Raw genomic sequence first — 27,312 nt, forward strand, 5'->3', positions numbered from 1 at the left:
GACGAATTAGAAACATGTTTCAAGCATTCATTGTGTTTCTTCACCTTGACATTCAGTTGTCTCGATGTTTCTCTCACATATACGGTATTACATTCATGACACCTAATTTCATATACATAATCTTGTTACTCTTTTGGTATCTTATTCTTCAATTTCACTATTGTCAATCTGATGGTGTCAGTAGCTGAAAACCAAACTTATTTACTCATCATTATGTATTTAGTAAGATTATTATTCCACTAATCAAAGAACTAGTTAAATTCTCGACAGAGTTTATGTAACACATTATTTTTTGTTGTCCTTTTAGTTTATGCGGTTATTTATGAGTAGCAGTTTAGTTTGCATAAGCTTTTATAGTTTTTCATAGTTGAAAGCGTGAGCCAATTGAAGCTAGACCACCATGGAAAACCTGGAAGCACTGGACGGCCATTTCGTCCTACTATGGGACTCCTCGGCAGTGCGCATCCACGTTCCCGCACTCGCGAAATTTGAACCCAGGACCTACCAGTCTCGCGCCAGAGCACTTAACCGATAGACCACTGAGCTGGCCGGCATCCAACGGTGTTAATGTCTAACTTCAACTGATCCACGAAGTTGAGCAACCGTTCACCAATTTTATAGCTTCTTCTGAAAATTATTTGTTAATGTGATTCTGAGTTTCACTGGTCAATTTTGTTCTATTTTCACATAACCAGGGTCTTGTTATACTTCATATTCTTATTGGAAAATTACCTCATGCCAATTCAACCGAAATAGTATCATTAATATCTGAAGTGTTGGACGGTCTGAAAATAACTCAACCGGTTTTTAGAGACTTTCTGCAAACATGTTTATACGCTAATCATAATGATCATACTACATCCGTTGTTGATTATATAATGTCACATCAATTCTTGCATGACTCTATTCCTTGTAATTTTTTGTCAACAAAATCAAATAAAATAGAATTGAATTTAAGTGCAATGACTAGAACATCAAATCAGATCAATGCTCTAAACAATCCAGGTAAGTAATAGATATGCATCTTTTCAGTTGAGTTATTTGATTCATTCACAATGTTTAATATACATAAGCTCTCATTTTTAATTACTTGATTCTATTTCCATAATATAAAACATACATGAATGGTGGCGAAGTGCGTGCCAAACTTTCCTATGATGAATATCTTTTTCAGCGACGAAAACAAAATTATTTTATTAGAAATAAACAATCTACTCAAATCGTGGAGTTAAAAATATATTCCTTAAGTGATTGTAATGCTTCACATAATACTGCTTTCTCGTGCCACGAATATTTTGCTAGACAACCAGCTTTCTTAACAGAAGTGTGAATTTTTACATTACTAGTGTTTGTCTGGACTCTCTCGTTCTCCAGTGTCATCTGGTTGTCAAAAATTTGCAAACTATTGCAAGTTCATAACACTATAACATGTCCTGAATATCTGGACTACCTGTTCCTGTCTGGATATTTCAACAAGTTACCTGTTCTTTGCGCTTTCATGAAAAATTTACAATCATTCACTGTACAACTTAAACAAAAGTACAGAGACATTGTGGTACCTGGTAATATGCATTGAAAGGAATGAACATTATTCAGATGTCGATTTCTGAACTGCTAACATCTAACGATCACTAATTGACAAGGTGGACTGTCTTCACTTCCTAATTCTAAACATGTATCGTAATTGTGGTGTAATAACGATTCAAGAATCTTGACTAAATGATTGCTCAGTATTACCATAAGATTTCAATATTTATCGTCAGAATTGATTAATCAATAAAAAAGAAACTTATTGAAATACTTTGTGCTGAAAATGCTATATTGTACCAAAAATATGATATTGAATAAAGTCATTAATAATAATAGTGCTATCCAAATAATAATATCACCTATCGAATCGTTTTATTTGCATGATGCTAATAAGAAATTTCTGCCTTTGTATGGCAACCCAATCACTAATTATAGACTGACGTACTCGAATATGAAATACATTTGTTCTAGGACTTGATATTACCTAATTACTCAAATAGAATCTGATCAACTTTCAGCTTAATGATTGTTAATAATCAGATTCGTGAACTATTACATCAACACTCTATTCCTTTGCTATCTATTACAATTTATCGAAAACAGAAAAATTGACCCACTCGTTTATGTATTATTTTTATCATCATTCTATTGAAACTATGTCAGTCAGTCAGTCACAACGTAGGACCAGGCACATTTATGCATCGGTCCAAGTTGCCATACCTCGTTAGCACAACAAGATCAACACCGGATTCATAGAAATAGTTAATTTAGTGGTGGTAGTATATAAAAGATAGGTTGTATATAAGGATATAGTATAGGAAGGGAGATATGAAGCAATTTTAGTCTCAAGGTTTAAGGGAAGATAAAGAGTGTATACACCTACGCCATTGTGATCGATTCTGAGCCATGTCACCTAGAGTCTCCAACCATTGGTTACGATAGTCACGCGGACCCCAACCAGGTAGTCTGCATCTACTAACATGGCTCAGACTAGAAGTTAGTGACTTCAAGCACTGATGCCATGTTTTGGTTTGGCCGCCCCTAACTCTCTTCCAACCATCCCCTACACTAGTCAGCATAGCGCGTCGTGGTAATCGGTGTTCAGACATACGTAACACATGGCCCAACCATCTCAGTCGATGAAGATTCATCACCTCATCAACTGATTTACCATCATTCCCTAATACCCTGCGTCTAACCTCACTATTACTTACCCGGTTATCCCAGCAGATGCGAGCAATATTTCTAAGACATCTGTGGTCAAATACTAGTAACCTACGAGTATCTTCTACTCTTAATGGCCATGTTTCACAGCCGTAAAGTAGAACAGAACGAACTGATGCGCAGTATACTCGTCCCTTAATTGATAGACGGATATTTCGTCAGACACCAACCCATTAGGGCTGATCAAACTTCCAAGATAAGTGAAGTTGTCGACGCGTTCGACTACTTCACTCGTTATCCTTAGTTCAGGTGTTGACGCAGGCCAGTCCTGGAGTAACAATTTACATTTGGATGGGGAGAAACGCATCCCAAACATCCTGGCATTATTACTCAGTTCTAACAGAAGACTCTGCATTTTGTCAACATCTTCACCAAACAGGACTATGTCATCTGCGTATTCTAAGTCGATAAGTGGACCTCCTGGCAGGAGACCAATTCCTGAAAATTCAGTCGAAGAGAGTGTTATTTGCAGCAACAGGTCTATAATGAAGTTAAACAAAAATGGGGATAGTGGACAGCCTTGACGGACACCACTTGAGGTTGTAAAATCATATGACAGTTCGCCATAAGCTCTCACTCGACTGGTAGTGTTCGAGTAAAGAGCCTTCACAAGGTTTATGTACTTCTGAGGTACACCTTTCAATGACAGACACTGCCACAGAACCTCTCGGTCTACATAGTCAAATGCTGCTTTCAAGTCAAGAAAAACTATCATTGTCGGACGCCGATAAACATGTCTGTGCTCTAAGACTTGGCGAATAGCGAATATGTGGTCGATACAGCCACGACCAGGTCTGAAGCCAGCCTGATTTTCTCGTGTTTGCAGTTCACGAGTCTTAGTTATTGAGGATAGTATTTTAGATGATATGTTAGTCAGACTAATCCCTGTATGGTTATCGCAGGATGATTTTGGCCCCTTATTATATATTGGGACAATAAGTGATTGTGACCAGTCGGATGGGATTACGTCCAACTACCAGATTTTAGCCAGAATATTAGTCAACCTATTCGCTAAAATTGGGCCACCATATTTAAAGACCTCTGGAGCCAATCCATCAGGTCCAGCTGCTCTTCCTCGTTTCAGATTAGCTATAGCCTTTTGAACTTCAAGTAGGGTCGGGTTACCTACTTCGATGTTCCATTCAGACTGTCTGGGAATAGTGGGTAGTTGTGCAGTAGCTGAAGGCCAGCTGAACTGCTCCTTAAAGTGTTCCGCCCACCGTTCTAAACGTCTGGGCTGAGAGCAGATAAGGGTTCCGTCTTTTTCCGAGATCGTTTCACTTACACTTGACTTCTTAATTCCGGTTTCTTTTATTAGTCTGAATAGTTGCCTGGTGTTGCCTACAGCCGCTACCTTTTCCATCTCTTTTGCTTTCGTTGCCCACCACTGCTCACGATCGTTCCTTAGACTTTTAGTCAACCTAAATTTGATTTGATTACGCTCTTTGTCGTGTTCAGAGCCTGATGGGATGAGTTTACGCGAATCCATCAGTGAAGTAGACTTGGAAGAAATCCATTGGTTTTTTGGGACCCTACGGTTTAAATTACTAAGAGATGTGACTGCTGTTTCCACAGCTGTTCGTATATCTTTCCAAGCAGCATCTGGGTCAGTCTCGTTTACAGAACTTCCTAGATGTGCACTCAGTTGTTTCTGGAATTCGCATTTGGCTTTCTCGTCCTCCAGTTCAATCCTAATGGGTCTTCTTAGTGTACTTTTCCTGCGTCCATTGAGGCGCAGACAAATGCGCGCTCGTATTAAAGCGTGATCAGAGTCTAAACAAGTATTCCAATACGAGCGACAATCTTCTATTGAGCCTCTCCAACGATGACTGATGACAATATGGTCTATTTGAGTCCATCGTTGGTTTGGTGCAGGTGGTCGCCATGTTAGACGATGTCTCTCCTTATGCTTAAAATTAGTGCTTGCTAAAAATAAACGATTGTCTGAGCATAGTTGCAACAGACGATCACCATTATCGGTTCGTTGAGCCGGAATACTAAAACACCCACCTAAATGTCTTTCTGTATGATTTAAGCTGCCTACCTGGGCATTAAAGTCACCCGCTACGACTACTATGTCTGAGCGCTTAGCTTTCTGAAGAAGCTCAGAGAGTTTTCTGTAAAAGTCATCTTTTACTTCATCATGGCTGCAGTCAGTGGGATCGTAGGCAGAAACGACGAAAAGGCAACGACGTGTGTCCCTATCCTTCCGAGTTCTTACGGAGCCATTTAGCCGGACAGCACACAGGCGACTGTTAACGGGGATCCATTCTAGTAGTGCCTGTTCTGCCCTTGTACTTAGTGCTATGCCTACACCTGCAAGTCCGCGAGAACTAGCCAACGGGTCGCCAGATACACGGAGGGTGTATTTCGTCGGCTGTCCATTTTGGCGAGGTGAGGTCAAGTGAATGACCACACTGGGATCCTGTATGCGTGTTTCGGAGACACAGCATACATCAATGGTACGAGATTCTAGAGTTTTAGCTAAGGAGGCCTGTTGACCGATTTGGCATAGGGTACGTACGTTGAAGGCTCCAATGTGTAGTTTGGAGCGAGGTTTTAGTAGACCTGGGACAGCGTTTCGCGCACTAGAATCGTTGGCCATGGTGACACTTGAGGAGGAAACCGGAACAGGAAGTTTAGTGTTGAAAGTCAAGGTAGAAGGAATAGTAGGAAGTGAAGAAGGAGATTGATTATGAATACAGTGGTCTTGAGTGTTGTTAGAGGTATGAGGGCAGTTATCACTTCCCGGTTGCCCACACCGTGGAAGGGTCCTTCTAGGGGTACCTGAAAAGGAAACTGGGTTAGAAGTGGTCTTAATGACCCGAGAGCGTGACCGCAGTGCCCAAGGGACAACTGCTTGAGGCCGGTCACACGCCTTTTTGTGGGTGATTTTTGTGTTAGCTCCGTTCTTCAAAGGACCTTACCACCGGAGACGGAAATACATGGGATAAGGCGAGGTGTGCATTTTTAGGGTCGACCTTTTCTAACCCCACCCCTCCTTGTGGGAAGGCAGCATCGCTGTTATGCTGGTTGTCTGAAGGAAACACTTTACTGCCGTCACACCTCTGTACAGTCAGCAGTACGACTTCGCTTTCGAACCTTGGGTTTGCTGCTTTTAGTGTTACCGCTCTTCAACCGACCTGCCTGACATGGTAGGACCTTGAGGAACTATTGTTCCAGCCAGTATAGCTCGATTGGTTCATCACTATAGGCAAGCCCGACCACCACATCAAGGTAGCAGCAACGGTCGGGATTGAAACTATGACAAATAATTCCACTTGTTGAATGGAATTTATCATTAGTTACTGTTAGAAAGACTTTTTGTTTAATATCTAACGTAGAGAAATAATCTATTTTCAGTGTTGGCTAGATTAATCATTCTATTGAATTTTAAATAGATTAGGCTTTTTGTGTATATATACCACTCACTTTTCATATGATTATGATGTGCATGACCTCACAACCTTTCAAGCTTTTGAGTAAATAATTGTGAAATCTTTTTTTTCATTTTACACTGGTTTGTTGGTTTTTCTTTCGTAGATTTGCAAACTGTTGAAGGGAATGCAACTTCTAAATGCCCTCGATTATTTGAGGATTTCACCGATTTTGTTCTAATTGGAAAAGGTGGTTTTGGTTGTGTACTAAAGGTATCGTTACACTATTTTCACCAGACGTTTTAATTTTTACGTGTTTTCTCGATAGATATATACACATTTTCGTATGAAACAGTAGTTAGAACATTTTCATTTAAATAAAGTATATTAAAAACCGTTGTTTTTGTTTATCATGTATTTGGTTTTTAAATTAAGTCCACTGACTACGTTTCACCTCATTTGTCTAATTTTGTATTGAAGTTTATGAAATTTGAATATAATTGCACTGTATTTACATGTTGTTATAAAAAGACAGTAACTCCCTCAATATCGGTAGTATGTTTGAAAAAAACACCTTATGTTCTGAGTATCTGAAAATACGCGACATGTCTCCAAGCTATTTATGTTAATGAAAGTTTTTTAAAAATACACGAATTGTTTAGAAAATGGTTCTCGTTTGAAAATCATAGTGTTGATTAGCCATCAAAGCAAAATATTGTGGCTTTGATCGATGCTCGACTCATGTACGTGGCATAAACCCCGAAATGCTGTCTACGCTCATAATAGAGAAGTTCTACTCAGTGCCTTTTCTCGACTTGGATGTTGTTTACAGAAATAAGAAGATGAAATCCAGTGTCTGGGACATGATTCAGGTTGGTTGTACTCAGGGTCCGCATAGGGCGGTTAGAAAACCCTGATTATTAACCAATAATCCTCATTGGCTCCAGAGTTCTAAAGGGACGAATGGCTTATAAACCTGTTTCGGTCACCGGGTTCCATGAAACTGCTCCACTGCCTTGTAAACTAGGTCTCCAATTCAAAGGCCATAGAGTGGCCCTTTAAGAATACCATCTACTTCTGAGTAAGCACCTGGACAGTATTGGGAGCCACATACAAATATGTTTATTAGTAACGAAAATATTCTCGTTCGCCGTTGTTGTACGTATAGTCAACTGTAGTACGTCTGGAATAAATTGATATTAAATTTAATACTTTTGTCTATATGATCTATTATAATGCACTCAGTTTGTCGACATCTGGGATGACATAGTTCTAACATTGAAATGTTTTTTTTTCTTTAAATCATGAAGGCGCGGAATATTATCGAAGACCGTGATTATGCTATCAAATGTGTGAGAGCATCTAAAAGTCAAACAAATACATTATTTCGTGAAATTCGTACTCTTTCAGGGTTACAACATGAAAATATAGTCAGGTGATTTTGTTTTTGTTTTGTCTGAATACTCATTTCACATACTTTTCGGCACCCTCGTAAGTCTAGTTATTATAAAGGTTAGACAGTATGTTTATTTTAGTACTCATATTACTAAATATATCTGAACATTTCAATGATATTGCATTTGAGAGTGCAGTGGTTGTTATCTGTAGTATTTGATGATTGTCACTCTATCGCAAATTGATTAGCGTTGAATTTGCATCATTGGATTTCAACCCCGTGGTTCTAATGGTCATCGGTTTATCTCGAGACTGTAAAGTTCTGGGTTTGATCTCTGGTAAGTTCCGTATTAAGATGAAACAAATGTCTGGCTACCTCTGGTTACCAATGGTACCTTATTTGTGGTCAGTTTGTGATGAATACTATCTACAAACATTACACTCTTTTAAATTGATTAACAAAATTTTCATCATTATTACAAACAATATAATATGCTTGGTGTTAGAACTTGGACTTTCCGTGTTGTTTTCCACACCATTTTTCATGACATTGTGTGTAAGTGATCTTTCTTAGTAGAGTTCTATTCTAATGTTTCTATATGTCCTGTCGTTGATTGTTTTTATTATCTTGTTTATCAACCACATGTATTTAAATCAGTTGATCGGACTTACTAAACACTAACCATCTTTGTTATTATTAAATATGATGCATAATTAGATGCTATTTGATAATCACTGTTAGTTTGTACTGAACGGACCCATTGGCCACGTTTTCAGTGTGACCACAGAGATGAATAATTTGACCTTACTACCGTTTAACAATGAAGTACACTGTGCTGTTATCAACTATCAAAGTTTCATTGTCAGCGACACCAATTAGCCGCTGTTAAAATATTGTACGTATTTGATTGGTTCAATACATTTATGTTGTTGAAAATCATCGCTTCATCAAATCGTTACCTCCAAAACAAGTTCAAATGTTTATAATTGAGTATTTGGAGAGTTTTTTTTAGACCTTTTTATAGATGTCATGCCACCAACAATAAAAATTAGTAAGGCGAACAGACAAATCAAGAGTGATAAAACAGCAGAACCTGACAACATACCAGCTGAAGCACTGAAATCAAACACAGAAGTAACTGTAAAGATGCTCCACATTCTATTCAGGAAGATTTGGGAGGAGGAACAAGTGCCGACAGACTGGAAAGAAGGATATCTCATCAGGACACCAAAGAAAGATCTCAGCAAGTGTGAGAACTACAGAGGCATCGCATTACTATTAGTCTAAGGAAGGGTTATTAACAGAGTGTTGTTGAGCCGTATGAAAGATTCAGTAGACATCCAGCTTCAAGATCAACAATCCGGAGTTCGTAAGAATCGATCGTTTTCCAACTAAACTACTACACTACCGATCATTTTTGAACTTATAGTTGAATTGAACTCGTCACTATACATCAACTTCCATGACTACGAGAAGGCGTTTGACAGTGTGGATAGAACCTTATTGAACGTTCCTCAAAAATATGATGTACCTGAGAAGATCGTCAACATCATTCGGAATTCAAACGACGGACTACAGTGCAAAGTCGTGGATGGAGGACAGCTGACAGGTGCATTCCGAGGAAGGGTCGATATCAGACAAGGTCGTTTACTCTCTTTCTTCTGGTGGTTGACTGGATTATGAAGACCTCGACATCGGAGGAGAAGCACGGAATATAATGGACAGCTTGGTTACAGCTAGGTGATTTAGAACAAGGGGATCTGATAGAGATGTGACGGCTCGGATTTGCAAAGCAAGGGCGACGTTCCTACAATTGAAGAACATATAGGACTCAAAACAACTGTCAGCCAACACCACAGTCAGAATCTTCAATAGAATCGTCAAGACAGTTCCATTGTGCGGAGCTAACTTGGAGAACAATTAAAATTATCATCAAAATTGTATAGTCATTTATAAACAATTGTCTACGCAAGATACTACAGATCTGCTGGCCGAATGCCATCAGCAACAACCTTCTGTAATAGAGAAGAAATCAGCTTCTTGATGAAGAGAAAATTAGGAATAAACTGTGGTGAATAGGACAAACATTACTCAAATAATCAAACTGCATCTCGAAGCCAGATGTAACTTGGAATCTTGAAGGCAAAAAGAAAACAGTCAGACATCAAAAGAATAAGTCACAGTTGGAGATAATTGTAGAGGAGAGCCCAGGATGGAGTTGGTTGGAGAATCCTGGTTGGCGTCCTATACTACACGAAGGGTAACTGGCGCAAGTCAGAGAGTTTTTAACTAATTCTAACTTAGGTATTGCCATCGGTCTCGTAGCCGTACTTACGATTAAGCACCAATTCAATTACGACTGATAGGTTTGACATTAATCGAACTCTTTCGTTTCATTCTATCCATTTTTATTTATCAGTAATAAAGAACCATCAATCAACCACTCAGTGAAGTGTATCATCGTGATTAGTTTCATAGTTAATGTGCCGAATTTAAGGTGTAAATAGGTAGTTGTTAGCTGAATAAGTGATATAGCCTTTTACAATATTAAGCTGTACTGTTGAGAATGATAATAAGGTTTCAGTTATCTAGTTGTAATACATAAAGGTTTTCGTAAAAGCAATGCAAATAAATAATTAACTTATTTTGTATAATAATTGTTTATAAGGGATTTTGAGGATTGGTTTAATTTATACATCTTGGTTTTCAATGATACCTCAAATAAGATCGGTCTGGGACAAATAGGACGTATAAAGTATTAATTTTTATCTCCAAAGTTGTTTTTTGACTTCTTTTCCATTCATTTTATATTAATGACTAATTAAGTTCTTTTTCTCGTATTTTCACTTAATACATAGATATTTCACATCATGGCAAGATACGTTCACTGAACCATTACCTCATAAAAATATGCCGTGTTCTGATTGGAATAAAAAGTGGGATGATTCAAAATATCGTAACTGCAAAAGTACTTCTTTTTGTTCCGAAGATAATGAAGAAGAAGAAGAAGAAGGTAGAACTAGTCATCATCTGTACAGAAACCCAATTACGCTGAAATCTCAAAAATCCTGTCCAACTCCCACACATATAAACACTACACTTGACGAGCTAACTGAACTTGTTACAAATGGTAATGACTTCGATAAACGTATACTTAACAATTCTTCTAGTCACATTAATGATGAATCTTGGTATATAGGAAGTGAGTGAATGTCTTTTTTCCTACTCTTGCATTTTATTATTATTCAAGACTTGATAGTGTTCGGTTACGTCATTTCCTACAACACACTTCTATTCATTTCAAATAAATTTTTAGATATTATGTAATTTAAGGTGTATTTGCAGTTGTAAAAGGATTAGGAAAATTTGTTATTGTTAGTGTTCTTAGAAAGTTGTATAATTTTTTTGTAAGTTATTATTCTTAATAGCTTCCATTGTATTAGTAATGTGAAAAATTGACTTGTATTGGTGTTCACGAACAGAAGTTTGACTCTAAATGAAGCGAAGTATTTGTTCAGTTTTATTTTTTTTTCTTTTCAAAGAAGGAATAGATAAATGACCAGTAATCTTGATTTAAAACTTCATCCGTGTGGATGTTCAGTACTGATAAGAACGTTTAAATATTTCTGACTCTACAAATCATATCCTACTGTATTGACATCTCATGAGTATACCTTTTAACTTGATTATGTTAATTGACTGTAGCAAATAAATGCACAAAGTGGTTTGGTGAATAGCTCGAATTCATTTATATTAAGAGCATCCGTTTTAAAAGATTGCCAGGACCGTGAGCCTGTACTCGCTCTTGGTGGTGAGCGGATAGAAGTAGTCGGGAAGTTCGTCTATCTGGGTAGCTGCTTAAGCGCTGGTGGTCGCATGAGTGATGAGGTCAATCCACGTATGGCGAAAACCAGAGTGGCGTATGCCAATCTGGGCCATCTGTGGCGTCTTTATGATGTTAGTCTGGCAGTAAAAGATCGGATCTACAACGCATCAATGAGAGCAGTTTCACTCTATGCTTATGAATCTTAATCTCTCTGGGTTGAGGGTGTTAGATAACCTATTGTTGTTTCCAGAAAATCGCCAACATTCAGTGGTAACACCATGTTAGTAATACAGAGGTTTGGCAACACGTGTTCGGACATATTGACATCGATTCAGTTGGTGTCACTGTCTTGAAACACTGGATTCGGTGGCTTGAACATGCGCTATGAATGTCGTCTCAGAGAATTACATATCGTTCACTATTTGTCGATTCTAGGACTGGTTGAAAAAAGAGGAAACTTGGTCAGTGTACAACATTATGTAATGGTATGAAAGTTGTACAGGATCGGGTTCTTTTGATCCTTTACGGCTTCCTGGTTAGAGCTCTAGAAATGGTACGATTCGGTGACTTAAGGCGTCATCAGCCGGTGGCGATCCTTATGTAACTCTTTCTCACTTTCTTCATAAAAGTGAGAGTAACTTCTTTAACGGAAACAATTTTTTTCTGGTTGTGTTTTTCCTATCTGAACTGCTTCTCCAATTATTATCGTTACTACTAATATTATTATTACTTCACTCTCATACACTAGTTTCAATTGATCGTTGTTCCTTTTTTTACTGCATTCACTTCCCCCTATCTCCTCACAACCCAGTTTTTGTTTTGTGGCGCATACATATTTAGTGGCCCCCTCGTTGTACCAATGCTTATGTGTTCAAATAAATTTTATTTGTCAAGTAAAAATTCGTGTACTGCGCTTTAAACCACACTCTAACTGTGTTAGGACTAGTGGTACGGCCCAGTTACTCAAACCCTAATCATAAGTATTTATTTATTATTAGAATACATAAATATTGGTACGAAGGGGCACCAGATACATATGCGCCACACAAAAATGGTCATTTCATTTAATTGTGTGAGGGCTATGATACTGTCCGGATGCCCAGACCGAAACAGGTGGTTTTCTTAAGGGACCACACCTGGAGCCTTCGACCTAAAGGTCTGATCCACAAGGCAGTGGAGCAACGTAAGGAGATGCAGTCTCATGGTAGCCGGTGACCAGTTATTGATTCATACGCCATTTGTCCCTTCAGGATACTGGATCCCATGTGCACCATTGGTTTGGAATCAAGATTTTCCAACTCCCCTAGGTGAACTTTCCGTGTCCACCAACCCGGTTAAAGCGCCGGACATTCGATTTTCGTCCTCTCAATTTCATAAACGACACCCCCATCACGAGAAGGCAGTGTGTAGGGCTTCCTTGGCAGAGGCTGTATACGCGTGGCCATGTGAGAGCATTTCGAGAGAGAAGGCAGGCCCTCCCCACTCTCGGCCTTATCAGGGTATTTGGGAGCACTATAAAATGGATTTCAGTTCCCATTTGTGCTAAAAAACAATTTATTTTAACCCTTAACCTGCCTAGGTAATACTGATTCATTATCTAGAGTGGTTATCACAATGTTTTTGTGTACTTTACTTTTCGATTACCTTTAATCTGTCTAGTTGACCTTATATTTTTTATATAAAAATGTCCTAACAAGTATATATGTGATCAGATTGTATTGCGCAAATAGATAACATAATTCTGATAACCTTCGTCTTCTCATTGTATTATCGAAATTTATTTAAGGGACTAATTGCTTTAAGCATAAACTATCCTCATATTGTTTTGTCATCATTTAATTAAGTAGTAATGGAATTTGATTTCAGTCTAAATGGCTTTTGGCTGTATAAATGTAATTAAACAGATAATCAGTGTACTTTTTTCATTATTCGGTTCATTAAAAATGTGAACATAATGCGAACTAAATCACTTTTGTGTAAAAGCAAAACTTGTAGATTTAATAAGATCCTTAAGTTAAGAGAATTATTAATAGAAATATTTATTCTTGAATAATGAATTGTATCAGTTTTAGTACTCACCAACCTCTGACGATTATAAAAAAAATTTTTTTTTCAGCAAAAAAGCCAACAAACGTAGTTCGTAATCATTTTTTTCGAATTCCTGGAGAAAGTAGCGATGAAACTGAACATACAAATGATTATTCATCTTCACCAACTTCACTATCATGTTCATATCTATCTTCTGACGTTTCTGATTTATCTACTCAATTTGAAGATAATTTTCTTAATAATCAAAAAACAAGTGATACATTCGTGAATAAAGATGTTTATGATGTTAAGTAAGTTCTGAATTATTTTAATTTTTATGTAAATACTTATCAGGCCATAGTGATAAAAGCAGCAAATATTGAAATATTTTGTTTAGCAATTCGCTTAAAAGAACCCATTTATAATAATGCTAAAGAAGGAATATAGAAATGTTCATAATATTTTTTTAAGTATTGCCCACATGTTAATATGTGAATTATTGAGTATGACAGAACGATCGATAAATATGTAAATCTAACCTGATTGTGAATTTCTTCTAGACGTATTGTAGTAGAATACGAAGACTAGTTGGATCCGAGCAGTCGCCTTAACCATAGTGTTTGAAAAAAACTTAACTTAGTAAACTAGTTAAGGTTTCTATGCTCTGATCAGAGCCATATTCAATTATCTGGGCAACAAGGAAGAGTTATATGCTCTGTAACCTTACTTTTGTTTTAACTTCTCTCAACGTTATATATGTAGGGATCATTAGTACGCAAAATTACTTCATATTTAATGGGATTTTGAATCAACCAGCTTAAATCATTTACTTTAAATAGTTAACCCTTTTGATAAACTTGACGTATTTGCTTATTATGACAAATGAATAATGCACTAATACGTCACGTACTTTTGATAAAAAAGACATCTCAGTACATCATTTAAATTAAATCTCATTCAATCCGTTTTAGAATTTTTCTTTTTGTGGCTGAAGTTCTATGTAAAGAGTTGTAATAATTTTTCGCACTCACAGACTAAGTGTTGACTTGTGATATCCCTGTGTTTCAGTGAGAGATAATATATTTAGGGGGAGATGTCTGTTCGTATCTGTCGTTGATTTGTGTTATTCAGCATAATCCACTTTGGTTGTCGTAATGATCCACTTAGTAATATTAGTAGATTTTAATCAAGTCAACATAATTTAGATTAAAACGGTAAGTTTCTCTAACAACTATTGGAAACCCACATTTCATATATTAAATTTAGCAGTCATAAAACCGTCAATCTCGTGAAAATATGGCTGAAGCATTTGTTGTATTGTGGTGTGTGCTACTTAGACGGACCGATATAAGTAGTATGTATCAAGATTTGGAAGTAGGATTCTTACTGACGCAAGAAGAAAATGATAAGTAGTAGAAGAAAAGCAAAAGCAGTCAGAGTAGCCACAAGAATGAAAGATCAATGGAGCTTGTAATAGTCAATTCAAGGAAGATGTACAAATAATGTATTCAATATATTGTTTTCATATTTTACAAACTTAGTATGTAATTTCACTGAATAAAATAAATTGGTTTACCCTACCTGAGTTTTCGTTCATTACAGCATTAGCATGTTATTATAATATATCAGATATATATTTGGAATAATAGTTATGAGTATTTATCAGTGCCTTTGTACATTTGAGGATTAAGGAGAATCCACTCCATCTATTGGTTGTTTGCTTATTTGGGCTGTATATGCAAAGGAACACTGCTCTTATTTATTTATCGATTAAATGTATAACCTTTTCCTCTTCTGTCTATTGATCATCATTCATTCTGCTATTTTGTCATTTTTTTATTTCGTCAAAACGAATATTTAATTGATGAATAAGCTATGATGATGAAGTATTTTTTGGGCTGATATATTTCCTACTTTCACACCATGTATGACATGGTGTCGTGGTATGAAAGAAAGCTACAAAGGGCTAGCTTCTGTTGGCCCTTCACGACTCCCTGGATGGGGTCCGAAGGATGGTGCAACACAGTGGCTAGAAACGTTATCAGATATGGCTCAGAATAGAAGCCAGTGGCGATCCTGCTGTAACCTTCTTTTACTTTCTTCATAGAGAGTGGTTATAACTTTCTTAACTGAGAGTTCTTCTGGTTGTACATTTCAGTTCCCCCCATCATTACTCTTCTCTTTTTTTCATCCTTTTTTTCCTTTATATATACGCATCTTTCCCCTTTCTCCTTCCATTCTCATTATTTTGTGTGGCGCATATGCATCTGGTGCCCTTTGTACCAATATGTATGTGTTTAAATAAATAAATAAATAAACTACTTTCACACCAATGTAAGTTTGTAATACTAAATGTAGCATATCAGTTGTATTGCATAACTTTTTTTCCTACTCGTCTTTTTTTCATTTATAGTAATTCACAGAACAATGAGATTGAAAAGTCTGTACGAGAATATCGAGTAAGTTTTTGTTTATATGATTTTGCGATTTTATATTGGTATGTTCTATCTGCTGATTCGATTCAACATTTTTATAATTTATTACTAGTTTTACATGAGAAATAGCTTCTCTTTGTAAGTGTAGTGAACAAAATTAGCTATTACCAATTTGTCTGTGCATTAACAATCTGTATATTTCGTATTTTTCCTAAACACTATCTGTCGTCTATTATTAACAATCCTCAGTCAAAACTAAACAATATTATACACAATAACCTCTGATGAAGTATTTCGTGTTACGTAGGCCACTAAATTAACTGTTTAAGTACATTCAAACAATCTTTTTTTTACTAAGAGTTGTAGATGTGTTACCTCTGTGCTTTTCAGACTTTGGCATCGGCTACGCAAATATATGAGATAAGTTGAGATTTCCAATGGTTGAGATCGATCTCTTCCTTCTGTTAGGAGGCGAAATCTCTGAAGACGCTGGTCATCTCAAGTAATGTTTTGAAGGCTAATGTACTAAAATGACAATACCTACTTGTCTCCTATGTATTAAACTTTGTGAAAAGATGTTGAAGAGTTAAAGTAAAATTCACATAAGCAATTTTACTTCTCAGTGCCACTCGTTGATCCTCCTACTAATAAGTTCGAGTTCACTAAGAATATTATCAATGATAGACAAGTTCTACTATCAACTCATCTCGATTCATATGATTTTTTATATTCCATTTCTGTTTCGTAGTATATTATCATTCAAATGGAATTATGTCCATCCAAGTCATTGAGATATGTTATTGACTCCGAAAATTTATCATGTAGTCCGGATAGAGCTTGGAGTTTATTCCGTGAATTAACAGATGGTTTGGCATATATTCATTCCAAAGGAGTTATTCATAGAGATTTGAAACCAGCCAATATAATGTTAGATTCTAATGATCATGTGAAAATTGTAGATTTCGGCTTGGCTACACGGACTGTACAAGAAAAACTAATGAATGCACGCCAAGCCGTTGCAGCTGAATTCCATGTAAGCATTGTTTTTTTTAAAGCATACTTCGTGTATCAAGATTTTAGCATGAATCTCAATTAGTATATACACTGTATAATACTCCTTCAATAACATCTTCAAACCCTAATCTTTCACATAATGCTTATCCTCTTACTATTTCTCCCACTATGGGATTTGAATCGACAACTTCATCTCTGTGCTAATGCGGTATGGCAACTCGAACTGATGTACGTACGTACGAAGTTCTACGTTGTGACTGACTGACTGAGTATATACGCCGTTAAACGTCACTGTTCGTTGTACAACGTTTTGAATTGATTTATTCATACTTATATCACAGAAATAACCCAAAAAGTGGCGCTTACATTTTATACTTTTAATATTTACAAGTTTGTTTTTTCTGAGGGTTATGTAATTTTACAGAACGTTATACAAAAAACACTATATTTTCACTGAGCAATTTGTCTTGTAAGTGAATTGATTTAATGCAATAACCCACTGGAAGTTTTAATTATCGATTAAAACCAGTTATTATTCATCCACTCCTAATTTATTTATTGTAAATGACTTATTTCACTAACATATCCATTTACTGTATCCTGCATCTTGATTGTTGATTAATTTTCGTGTGATGTTTATAATACTTATTACCATTTAGCCTTCAGCCATTGAGTTAAAGTTACAAAACCCGTCTCATCTGCATTGGTTTGTGAAGTAGATCAGTAGATTAATGTTATTAGCTTTCACATACGTAATTAAATCGGTTCTTAAATGAGTTACATCTTACCTCTAAAATTTTGCTCTGTTTTTCCTTATTCATATTTTGATCAGAAATGTAGTAAACAAACAGAATGCTCAGATTCTACACAACAGATTCCACCTGTTGGACATAAAGAGGTACCGAATTCTACAGGTCAACATGAAAATACCATGAAGTTCGACGACCATTCCATGACCCATAACGTTGGCACCTTCTTTTATATAAGTCCTGAAGTTCTACTTTTGGATTCTCAAAAAAATCGCATTTATGATGAGGTAGTCTTTTCTTCATACATGGTCTCTGTACTGATTCAATTATGTCATTCCTACTTACTATGTGTAAAATTTAGTTGTTAGTTGGAATGAAGCTATGAAAGCAATTTAAATTCTTATGAAGGACTGAGTCAAGTACACAGTTGCTCTGACTATCCTACTGTAGAACTGCTCAATATATACTCATTTTACATAGAAAATAATCAATTTCTAGTATATAGTGTACCACAAATAATCCTAATGTAAAAACCGTAATTTCATAGGTTGGTAAATGACATACAAAAGAACAATCCAGTATTTATTTACATTTTAAATGAATTTCAACGTTTTTTTTCATGTGTTAAATGTTCTGTATGTATGTCATTTTGCCATATAAAATGGACCATATTTTACTGACTAGTTATTGCCTTCTGGTATCCATAGATTATTCGTATTTATGAATAGCGGTCATTCGACCATGATCACTTTATACGATTGGTCTTGCATATCTCTCAATACACCATTATTTGTATCCGTTACAACAATCTACTGTGGTGTGAATGCATTCAAACTATTATGCACAACTTACTTCCAGTGAATAGATCATGGTACTTTTTGTCGTGGAGTGTTTAGGTCTTTAAGAGGATCAGTTGGTAATTTTATTTTATTTAACGAGGCGTTTAAGATATGTGTTACTCACGTATACCGTCTCATCACTACTAACCAACTATACTCGCTACCTGCTTCGGTCTGGGAATCTGGGCAGTATCACAGCCCACACACAAATCAAGTGACTTGTGTAGCGCATATGTATTCGGTGCCCCTTTGTACCAATATTTATGTGTTCAAATAAACAAATAATAAATGCTCGCTACCTGCCTGTAACTATGCTATAGCTTTTGATAATTGTCGACAATAATTCCTAATTACAAACCGTTGGGATATTTTTCCTAATATGGAACTGGACTTATACGAAGTCCAAGGACCAGACAACCGACGCAGAATACTTCATTAATAAATCTCTACGTAATGGAAGTCGCGGAGTAGTCGGGAGTTGGAGAAAAGTTTAGTACACAAGATGTCAAATTCATAATGGAACAGTTGTGTATGTATAGGTAAAAATTCCCTTGGGGCACAGTAAAATTAGCAATCTAAAAGTAAAAACGATCAAATAACTGAAAAGGTCAATGCGAAAATGCGAATACGACAAAAGTTATGGCGGCTATCTTTATACGAAAAAGCTGACATTTATTAACAAAAACCAGCTAACCTGAAGTTTTCTTAGCATTGTGTACTCAGATAAGTTTAGTTAAGCCGTTCTGTTAGTTAAGGGTCAACAAGCACTTAATCGAAAGTTAAAAAATTGACTCGTTAAAATCAAAATGTGTTGTTCAATGTACCTGATCTGTTAAACGTATTATCTTTTACAACTGCAGTATCGATTGCTATGTTAAGCCTACATAGCTTATTTAGCTTCCAGACAGGCCAATTTACTCATTCTTCTTGAGTCACATTTTGACCCTGTTAATTATTCGCTTGTCAACCTTGACTGTTTTTATGTAAGCATGTGTACGTACATTTCTTATCTTACTCATCACATGTCTGTAGCTTATTTCTGTTCGACTATAGATATCAATTCACACTTAGTTAAACTGATTTGGCTCACAGGCCTTCTCCACTGTTCATCATTTCATTTAGCTTCGTTTCTTTGATAGTCTGTCTGGATCAACGACTATATGAAATATGCGCATGTAAAATTCATTCTCGTATTTGACTTATTTAATTCCGTTATTCACTAACGCAAGTTAAATCGATATTTATTTACAAGGATTGGCGATATGTATATTTCAATGACAATCATCTTACGATCTAATTAGTGTCAGATTCAAAGCCACCAAACAACACCACAGTAATCATTACCTGTATGTGCAAAAAGAACTGAGACGTATAAATCTTCAATACACTACACATTCATTTTCGCTTATTGCAAATCCACAAACGGTTATCACTTTTTCCTACTTTAGGCTAGTGTTTTGTACAGAGTACATTCAAGCCACATGTTAACCTTTTAGTCGTTGTACTTTTCTCAATATATTTTCATAGTTTAGTGTATGTATATTAACTTTTGTTTTGCTTTGTCCGCACTTTTTTTTATTATCCCACAAACGAGCGGGTTGACATCTACAGTTTGGGTATTATTCTCTTCGAAATGTTTTATCGTGCTATGCCAACTGCAATGGAACGCGTTTTGATTCTTACTGAATTAAGAAAAGAAAAGATTATCTTTCCAAAAGATTGGTCTCAAGATGAACTTGTCAATCAGACTTGGTTAATTCGTACTATGCTACAACATGATCCTTCTAAGAGACCAAGTGCTTCGGTATGTTGTACGATTTTTCATAATGACTATTCACCTCACTTTTTTTCATATAAACGTAATAGTGTTAACCTAATGTAAATCGCGCTTCCATTGATAGTTTACGATTAAACCTCTAGCTTAAGTGTTGGAAATGCTACACGACATATTTTTGTTTTATATCTATAGACATGAAACATAAGAGATTGGTACAGCATAGAGATTTTTGTTCGGGAGATCTTCCAATTTGAAATTGCTGCATGTGTATCACGTTTAAATGCGATGCTCACACGCTTCCTCTTGCAGTGTTAAAATTGCTTTACGATAGTTGGCTCCTCGTTTTATGTGGAACTTCTGTGAATGGATATTCTTTATTAATTGTTGTTATGAAAATGATTGTTCAGCTTAAAGGTGAATTTGATTACTACATAACAGGTGCTGGATATCTTCAATACATGGCTCAAATAATATAACATGTAATGTAAATACGATCCATATACCCTTCGTATTATTGCAAATTGTTATAAAGAGCATTCAGGTGATTGATTTCCAGGCTAGCTATAGAGTAATCTAATAGTAACTGGCCTGTGGGAGATCCTATGGTTATTCTATACTTGTGTCAGCACATCAGGTCGAGTGCGAATTGTACATTAATGGTACATTTTAGAAATATTTTTTGTAGATAGAGAGTGGATATTCTAATGTTACTAAAATGTATCCGGCGATCTCATTGTACAACTACAAATATAGATTAAAATGAATGAAAAGAACTCATTAAGTTATAAAAGAGGAGAGTGGTTCAACGAAGAATTATCATTACGAAGCTGTACAATTGAAAATGCTCACAATCTTTCTATAGTGGTAATTTGTAATATGGTTGTTAGTATCAACAAAATATCAAACATTTCAACAAAGTAGAAATTGCATAATATGATTATTCCTAATCAATGACTGAAAAAAGGTATTATAAAATACTCAAGAGTGACCCAGAAACTAAATACAGATAACTAGATATGAATGATGAGTTACATAATATAACAAGGTAAGTTTAAGAGTGACGTATGGTCAACAAGGCCACGTAATAAAGAATAAATCGTTGAAATAATGAGTCGATCTAAGTCAGATCACCATTTTAGACCTGGAAGCACTGGACAGCCATTTTGTCCTAGTATAGGAATCCTCAACAGTGTGAACCCACGAACCGTTTCAGTGGTTTAAAGTTTAAGCATTCACGTGCAAGACCGAATGTTCTGGGTTCGGTTCTCATATGCGGAACCATAGATGCGCACTGCTGGGGTTTTTACTGTTGGTCTTACTTAGTTCGGTTTATGATCTTAGTGAAATGCAACAATCTCCACAACCCTATACTGGCAAGAATATATCAGTTTGCGTAAAACATTTAGAAGACAATGAACCAAAGATAAACTTAAAAAGAGAAGAAAATATGTATTATTACATTCTCTTCATTAAATCTCCCTCTTTATGTGTCACAATAAGTGCTTTCTGTATGTAAACTCGTAGATTATGCACCATTTCTTATAATTTTCAGTGGGAATTCACCTCGAGTTTTTTTTACGCATATTCATGTTTTCTAATTTTTGTAGGACCTACTAACTTCTTCACGTGTCCCACCATTTAAGTCTACTGAAGCAGCATTTAAAAAGCAACTTATGGAAATTTGTAAAACTCCTGATAGCAATTTGTATCGTTTTGTTACGCATACTCTTTTTTCTCAAGCTTGTTCAAACGCATCAGTAAGTTCGGTATTGACAGAAACTTCTTTTTTTTCCTATAATAAAAAATAGAATATTTAAACTAAGCCGATTGGACATGTCTAGATTTCATCATAATTTTAACCTGATTCACTAAATATTCCAAACATTTATTCGAACCCCATAAAATATCAAAGATTTTACCTCTTTATACTTTTTTAGTATTCCACTTTTCACATATTTCTCATTTCTTTAGGATTTACTATATGATTGTAACACATGGATAACTTCCGTTCAACATGATATCAGTCAAATTGATGGGAGTTTTTTATCACAATTACTGACTAAAGATTGTTTTATGCAAGACGATCCAAATCGTGTATTATTTAATTTCCTTAAAACACGTAGGTAAGAGGTAGTGTTATATATATGATATCATTTTTTCCATGTACTATTATTATTGTTTTCACACGGATAAAACCTAACACACAAAGTTCGAAGCTTTCGGACTCTGTCTCCTACCATATTGCTTACAACAATAATAATTGTTAGACAGGCGAACTGATCAATATATTTCTCACAAAAGTGTATTCGTTTAAAAATACGAAAAAAGAGGAAGTTATTCAAGAAAAAAGGTACTTCAAATAAAGAAACGGGAAACAAATCAGCGTTTCAAAGTGTTTAAGGTGTGAAGGGATTTAATCTTCCGATCCTTTACTATGTGTAGCACCTGGATAACAGTTACATTTATCCATTTATATTTGGGTACTCCAATCCATGCTATGTAACTACTATCTGTTATGTACTAGATATTAAAAATAGTAAATACACCTTTCCAAAAAGTACGCAACATTAACGGTGTTGTTTCATTGTAAGTTTCTTGTGGAAGAAGTGATAATGAATATTGCCTCATACTCGAATGTTCTGAAGTGCTTGAAAGATCGTGTGGAGTCAAATTTCTGTGATACTGGTGAACATCTGTTCCATAAGGACAATATACCTTCATATTAATCAGTGTATGTGTACAGGTTTCTAGTCCGTAATTTCCTCATCACACTGGATCACACTCGTTAATTTCTGGACATAGATTTTTGTGATCTCTTTTTGTTCCCGTAATGCCTCCAAATGCCCTGGTACGGCCGAGAGTGGGGAGAGTCCGCTCTCCCTCTCGAAATACTCTCACATGGCCATGCGTAATATAGCCTCTCCCAGGGAAGTCCTACTCACTGCCTTCTCGTGGCATTACTGTTGTTTACGAAATTGAGAGGACGAAAAGCGAATATCCGGCGCTTTAACCGGGTTGGAGGACACGGATAGTCCACCTAGGGGAGTTGGCGAACCCTGATTTCAAACCAATGGTACACATGGGCTCCAGTATCCTGAAGGAACGAATGGCGTATGAACCAATTGTTGGTCACCGGCTACCATGAGAATGTATCGCCTCACGATGCTCCACTTCCTTGTGGATCAGACCTTTAGATCGAAGGCTCCGGGTGTGGTCCCCTAAGAAAACCACCTGCTTCAGTCTGGGCGCCTGGGCAGTATCACAGCCCTCACACAAATCAAATGAGATTTGTGAGGCGCATATTTATCTGGTGCTTTTTGTACCAATATTTATGTGTTTAAATAAATAATAAATAAAAATTAGTCATTTGGAGATAGCAATAGGTCAATGTGATACCCATCATAAATCAATGAATAATCAGTAACACTGAATAACGTAGATCTACTTCTAATTCATTTTGTATTGTTTGTTTGAATCTTTACATTAATGTTTAGGACTACAATTGATCAGTTTCTTATTGGCATATGTGCATCCTGTACGGGTTGCACCGATATTACCTTAAGTCACAAGCATTGTAAGCAAGAATCTATCTCATCTATTAAAATATATCAGTAGATAGTTCCTAAATATGAAGAAAAACTGGTCATTTTATCTATCATCAAAATTTTAAAAGTATCACGAATTAATAACCTGTTTTAAATAGACTTTTAACCATAGACTGAATATGTGTGTCATCGTATCTTGCTGGGTCATTTGATTTTATTTGTTTCCTTCACCACCAAAACCACTATTGAAACAGGTCATACGATTGATTTTAACTCAGCCTTTGTGGTTTTGTACAAAGGTTGTCTAAGGCAAAACTTGGTTGTTAAAATCTTATCTGTACAAAAGTTCACCTCCCCCTTGTGTATTCAGTGACAATTTATACTCACATTAAACCTACCCTGGTAGTATTTGTCAGTCAGGTGATTCACGTTATTATCATTATTATCTTTGTTTTACTGTCATTTTACAATTTGTCTAGTTGACCTTTAATTTTTTTCATATATAAATGGCTTAACAAGTAAATGTGTAATCAGGTTCTGATAACTTTCGTCTTCTCACTTAAATTAATAAGAGGGTTAATTTACATGATTAAAGCACAAATATGACAATAACATATCCAATTAATTTCTCTCGAAGATGACATAGTTTGGTATTAACCCTGAGCATATGTTTTAGTCAATAATAACATTTTTTGTTAATATTTTCATAGTATGTATATACCTTAATATTCCGTACACTTACAACGAATAATTTTGAAAAATAATTTTTAACCAGATTTATTACACATATTGTGGAGACTTCATTCATTGCACACAGTGGTGTACTGTTAGAATCCCCTACACTTGTTCCAGTTATTCATAGACCTTATCAAACATCATGGTTTAGCCAATCAAAACAGGATAACAATGATTTGTGTGATGTGAATGACAATCAAAATGCTGAGTTTTGGGATCGTTTATCAGCTGCTCCAGTCTTACTAGATGAAAATGGTTTACCTGTTCGTTTGCCTGATTCATTACATATACCATTTGCACGTTATCTGGCTCGATCGGGATCAGTTTTACTTGAAAACAGAAATGAATCAGATCCACTGAAGCGATATGAATTCGCGCGAACTTACCACAGTTCTTCAGTTTCAAATACAAGTGGACCGCATATGTTATTTGGTTGTCCAGTAGAAGTTAATCGAGCAACGTTTGATATTGTTTCTCTAGAAAACAGGTACCTTTTTTATTTTTGCCATTCTTTTCATCATTATTATCTCTGACTCCCAAAGTAAAAGCTTTTGTTCAACAGTACTCCACACCGTTCATTTCAGTAATCATAGGAGCTGTTAAATTCTTACGTTAAAACATATGTAACATTTGGTCGGACTGGTCATTATAATATGCTTGCGTTATTTCATTGTATAGTATGAATGCAGTTAGTTTCCCTTCGAAATAATAGTAAAAATTATTGAAACGATCAACAGTTGAAAACGAAACATAATAAACGATAGTTAACGTTTTCAGGTGTATTATGTTATATTGACTTATACTCACATGGGACCATTACAGAGAAATATTTCATCCCAGTGTGGGATTCTTCAGCACTTCACACCGGCTCTTTCAAGTATCCAAATCACAACATTCAGGTCTAACAACGACCTGGTCAACTGAGGTGGTTGAGACATGTATTACATATATCCATCCGCTGAATACCTCGACGCGCGATGATTTCTAATGTAGGAGTAGGTTAGAAGAAAGCTAGGGGTGGCCAAACCCAATACATGTCATCAGTTCATAAAGTCACTGACAATCAGACCTTGCTATGTTAACAGGTGTAGACTACCTGGTTGAGGTCGGTGTGATTACCATAGCCAATAGTTAGAGACTTTGGATGACATGACTCAAAATAGTTCGCAATGACGTGGGTGCATTTATTCTCTATCTTCCTCCGAATGCTAAACTTCTGCATTATTCATAACTGTTTTTTTCTTTTATTTCACTAATTTATATTTTCTTCAGTCGTATCTTCAATCCCTAATCTTTCTTATCACCACTCATACTCTTACTACTTCTACTATTCTGGGATTTCATCTGACAATTTCATCTCTGTGTGCTAATAGGGTAGGACAACTTGAACCGATGTACATACGCACCAGGTTCTACGCTGGAACTGACTGACATCTGTGTACAGTCTGTCCTGAATAATTTGAAAAGGTTTTCTCAACGATGTGCAACTTGGAAAAATTGTTACAAATACACACATAAATTGAATCACAATCTGCTTCACTCTAATCCGCATACTCATATGCATAAAATCTACTTCACGAATATGTGACAGTTGTACAGTTCTGGGACTTGTTCACATGTGTTCTTTTACAGTTTGATCGAACACGCGGTCTCACTATAGAAATTTGTAGGCTACAAATAATCTGAAGGATTAGTCATCATGAGTCTGCGAAACGTTAGAAATTCTTTTCCCATTCATTTATGATGCAAAAATTGCCCAATTCTCAATTTCACATATCGCTAATGATACTTGCTTTTTGTTTTTTTTTATCGTGCAATATATTTCGTGTTTAATCTTATGTTCTACTTTCTATTTTCAAAGCACTTACTGGGCCACGGAATTGTTTGTCATCTTACGTGAAGTAACAAATAAACTGTTTCAGTCCAAGGTATGTGATCAAATATGACTCATTCTTATTTTCAGTTTACTATCCTTTTAAGCTGATCGTTTCTTACAATGTTTAAATCTTCAACTATGTTTTTCAGCACCATGAAGTATCTATAATTCCCATTACTAAAATTTGTCAACAAAACTAACACATGTTTTCATGGTTTAAGTGTAAAATATTCCGATTTATTGACAAGACGTTAGCTTTAGATTTCACTTTAGTAAAAAGTATATGCGAAACTAGTAACCTACGATAAGTCACTGTCATCGGTGTGCCATGCAAATAATAATTTTCGTTAGTACATTATATTAGTGGAACATATGTTAAAAACCATAGAATACTGGATGCCAGAAAGGACTACTCGGTCAAAATGGAACCGAAGTAGTATCAGTAATAATTTTTTCGCTTCATCTGTTTTTCTAAAATTTCATTAGCATTCCTACTCACTGTCTTTTACTCTTAAAGAAAATAAGATGACTATAACTTTTTCAATCCAAGGCGGCAATTATAATAATAACTTTACGATTCAACACACAAGTGTAGTTTTATGATTTAAGTTTTATTATGTAAAATTTACAAAAGATATACTGAAGGAATCATTGAAACAAATAATAATCACTGTTGTAAGATTTACCTCAGGTACGAAAGATGGGACATATAGTTTATTGAGAATGTAATAAGGACCTTCATTAACTCGATAAATTGTCTAACTGATATTCAGATTGTTGCCTTTAGTGACTGGGAAAAACTAGAACAGCTTCTGGCATTTACTAGATTCAGCTATTGGTCTCTGATCAACATGTTCCGTGGTTTTTAGTTGATGAAAGATGTGTAGATATTGTTGTTACCACAATCCGCTTTAATAAGCCAATATGTTTTAAGATGTAAGGAGTCTGCAAAAATTCATAT

The 27,312-nt window shown here is 35.8% G+C and overlaps 1 protein-coding gene across 1 annotated transcript in view; it reads left to right on the forward strand.

Moving 5' to 3' along the window:
* The window catches only part of Smp_079390 (protein kinase), a 47,637-nt gene that overhangs the window by 9,911 nt on the left and 10,414 nt on the right, over positions 1 to 27,312 (forward strand). The window contains exons 6-18 of the mRNA XM_018793228.1: positions 696 to 1,005; positions 6,298 to 6,404; positions 7,442 to 7,566; positions 10,386 to 10,729; positions 13,470 to 13,692; positions 15,795 to 15,840; positions 16,565 to 16,849; positions 17,663 to 17,866; positions 20,013 to 20,222; positions 21,803 to 21,952; positions 22,167 to 22,318; positions 24,516 to 24,962; positions 26,337 to 26,403. Of these exons, the coding sequence (XP_018647762.1) occupies positions 696 to 1,005; positions 6,298 to 6,404; positions 7,442 to 7,566; positions 10,386 to 10,729; positions 13,470 to 13,692; positions 15,795 to 15,840; positions 16,565 to 16,849; positions 17,663 to 17,866; positions 20,013 to 20,222; positions 21,803 to 21,952; positions 22,167 to 22,318; positions 24,516 to 24,962; positions 26,337 to 26,403 (2,670 nt within the window). The remainder of the gene's footprint in view (positions 1 to 695; positions 1,006 to 6,297; positions 6,405 to 7,441; positions 7,567 to 10,385; positions 10,730 to 13,469; positions 13,693 to 15,794; positions 15,841 to 16,564; positions 16,850 to 17,662; positions 17,867 to 20,012; positions 20,223 to 21,802; positions 21,953 to 22,166; positions 22,319 to 24,515; positions 24,963 to 26,336; positions 26,404 to 27,312) is intronic.

The sequence above is a fragment of the Schistosoma mansoni genome, chromosome 1 (genome assembly GCF_000237925.1).
Source record: "Schistosoma mansoni strain Puerto Rico chromosome 1, complete genome".
NCBI lineage: Eukaryota > Metazoa > Platyhelminthes > Trematoda > Strigeidida > Schistosomatidae > Schistosoma > Schistosoma mansoni.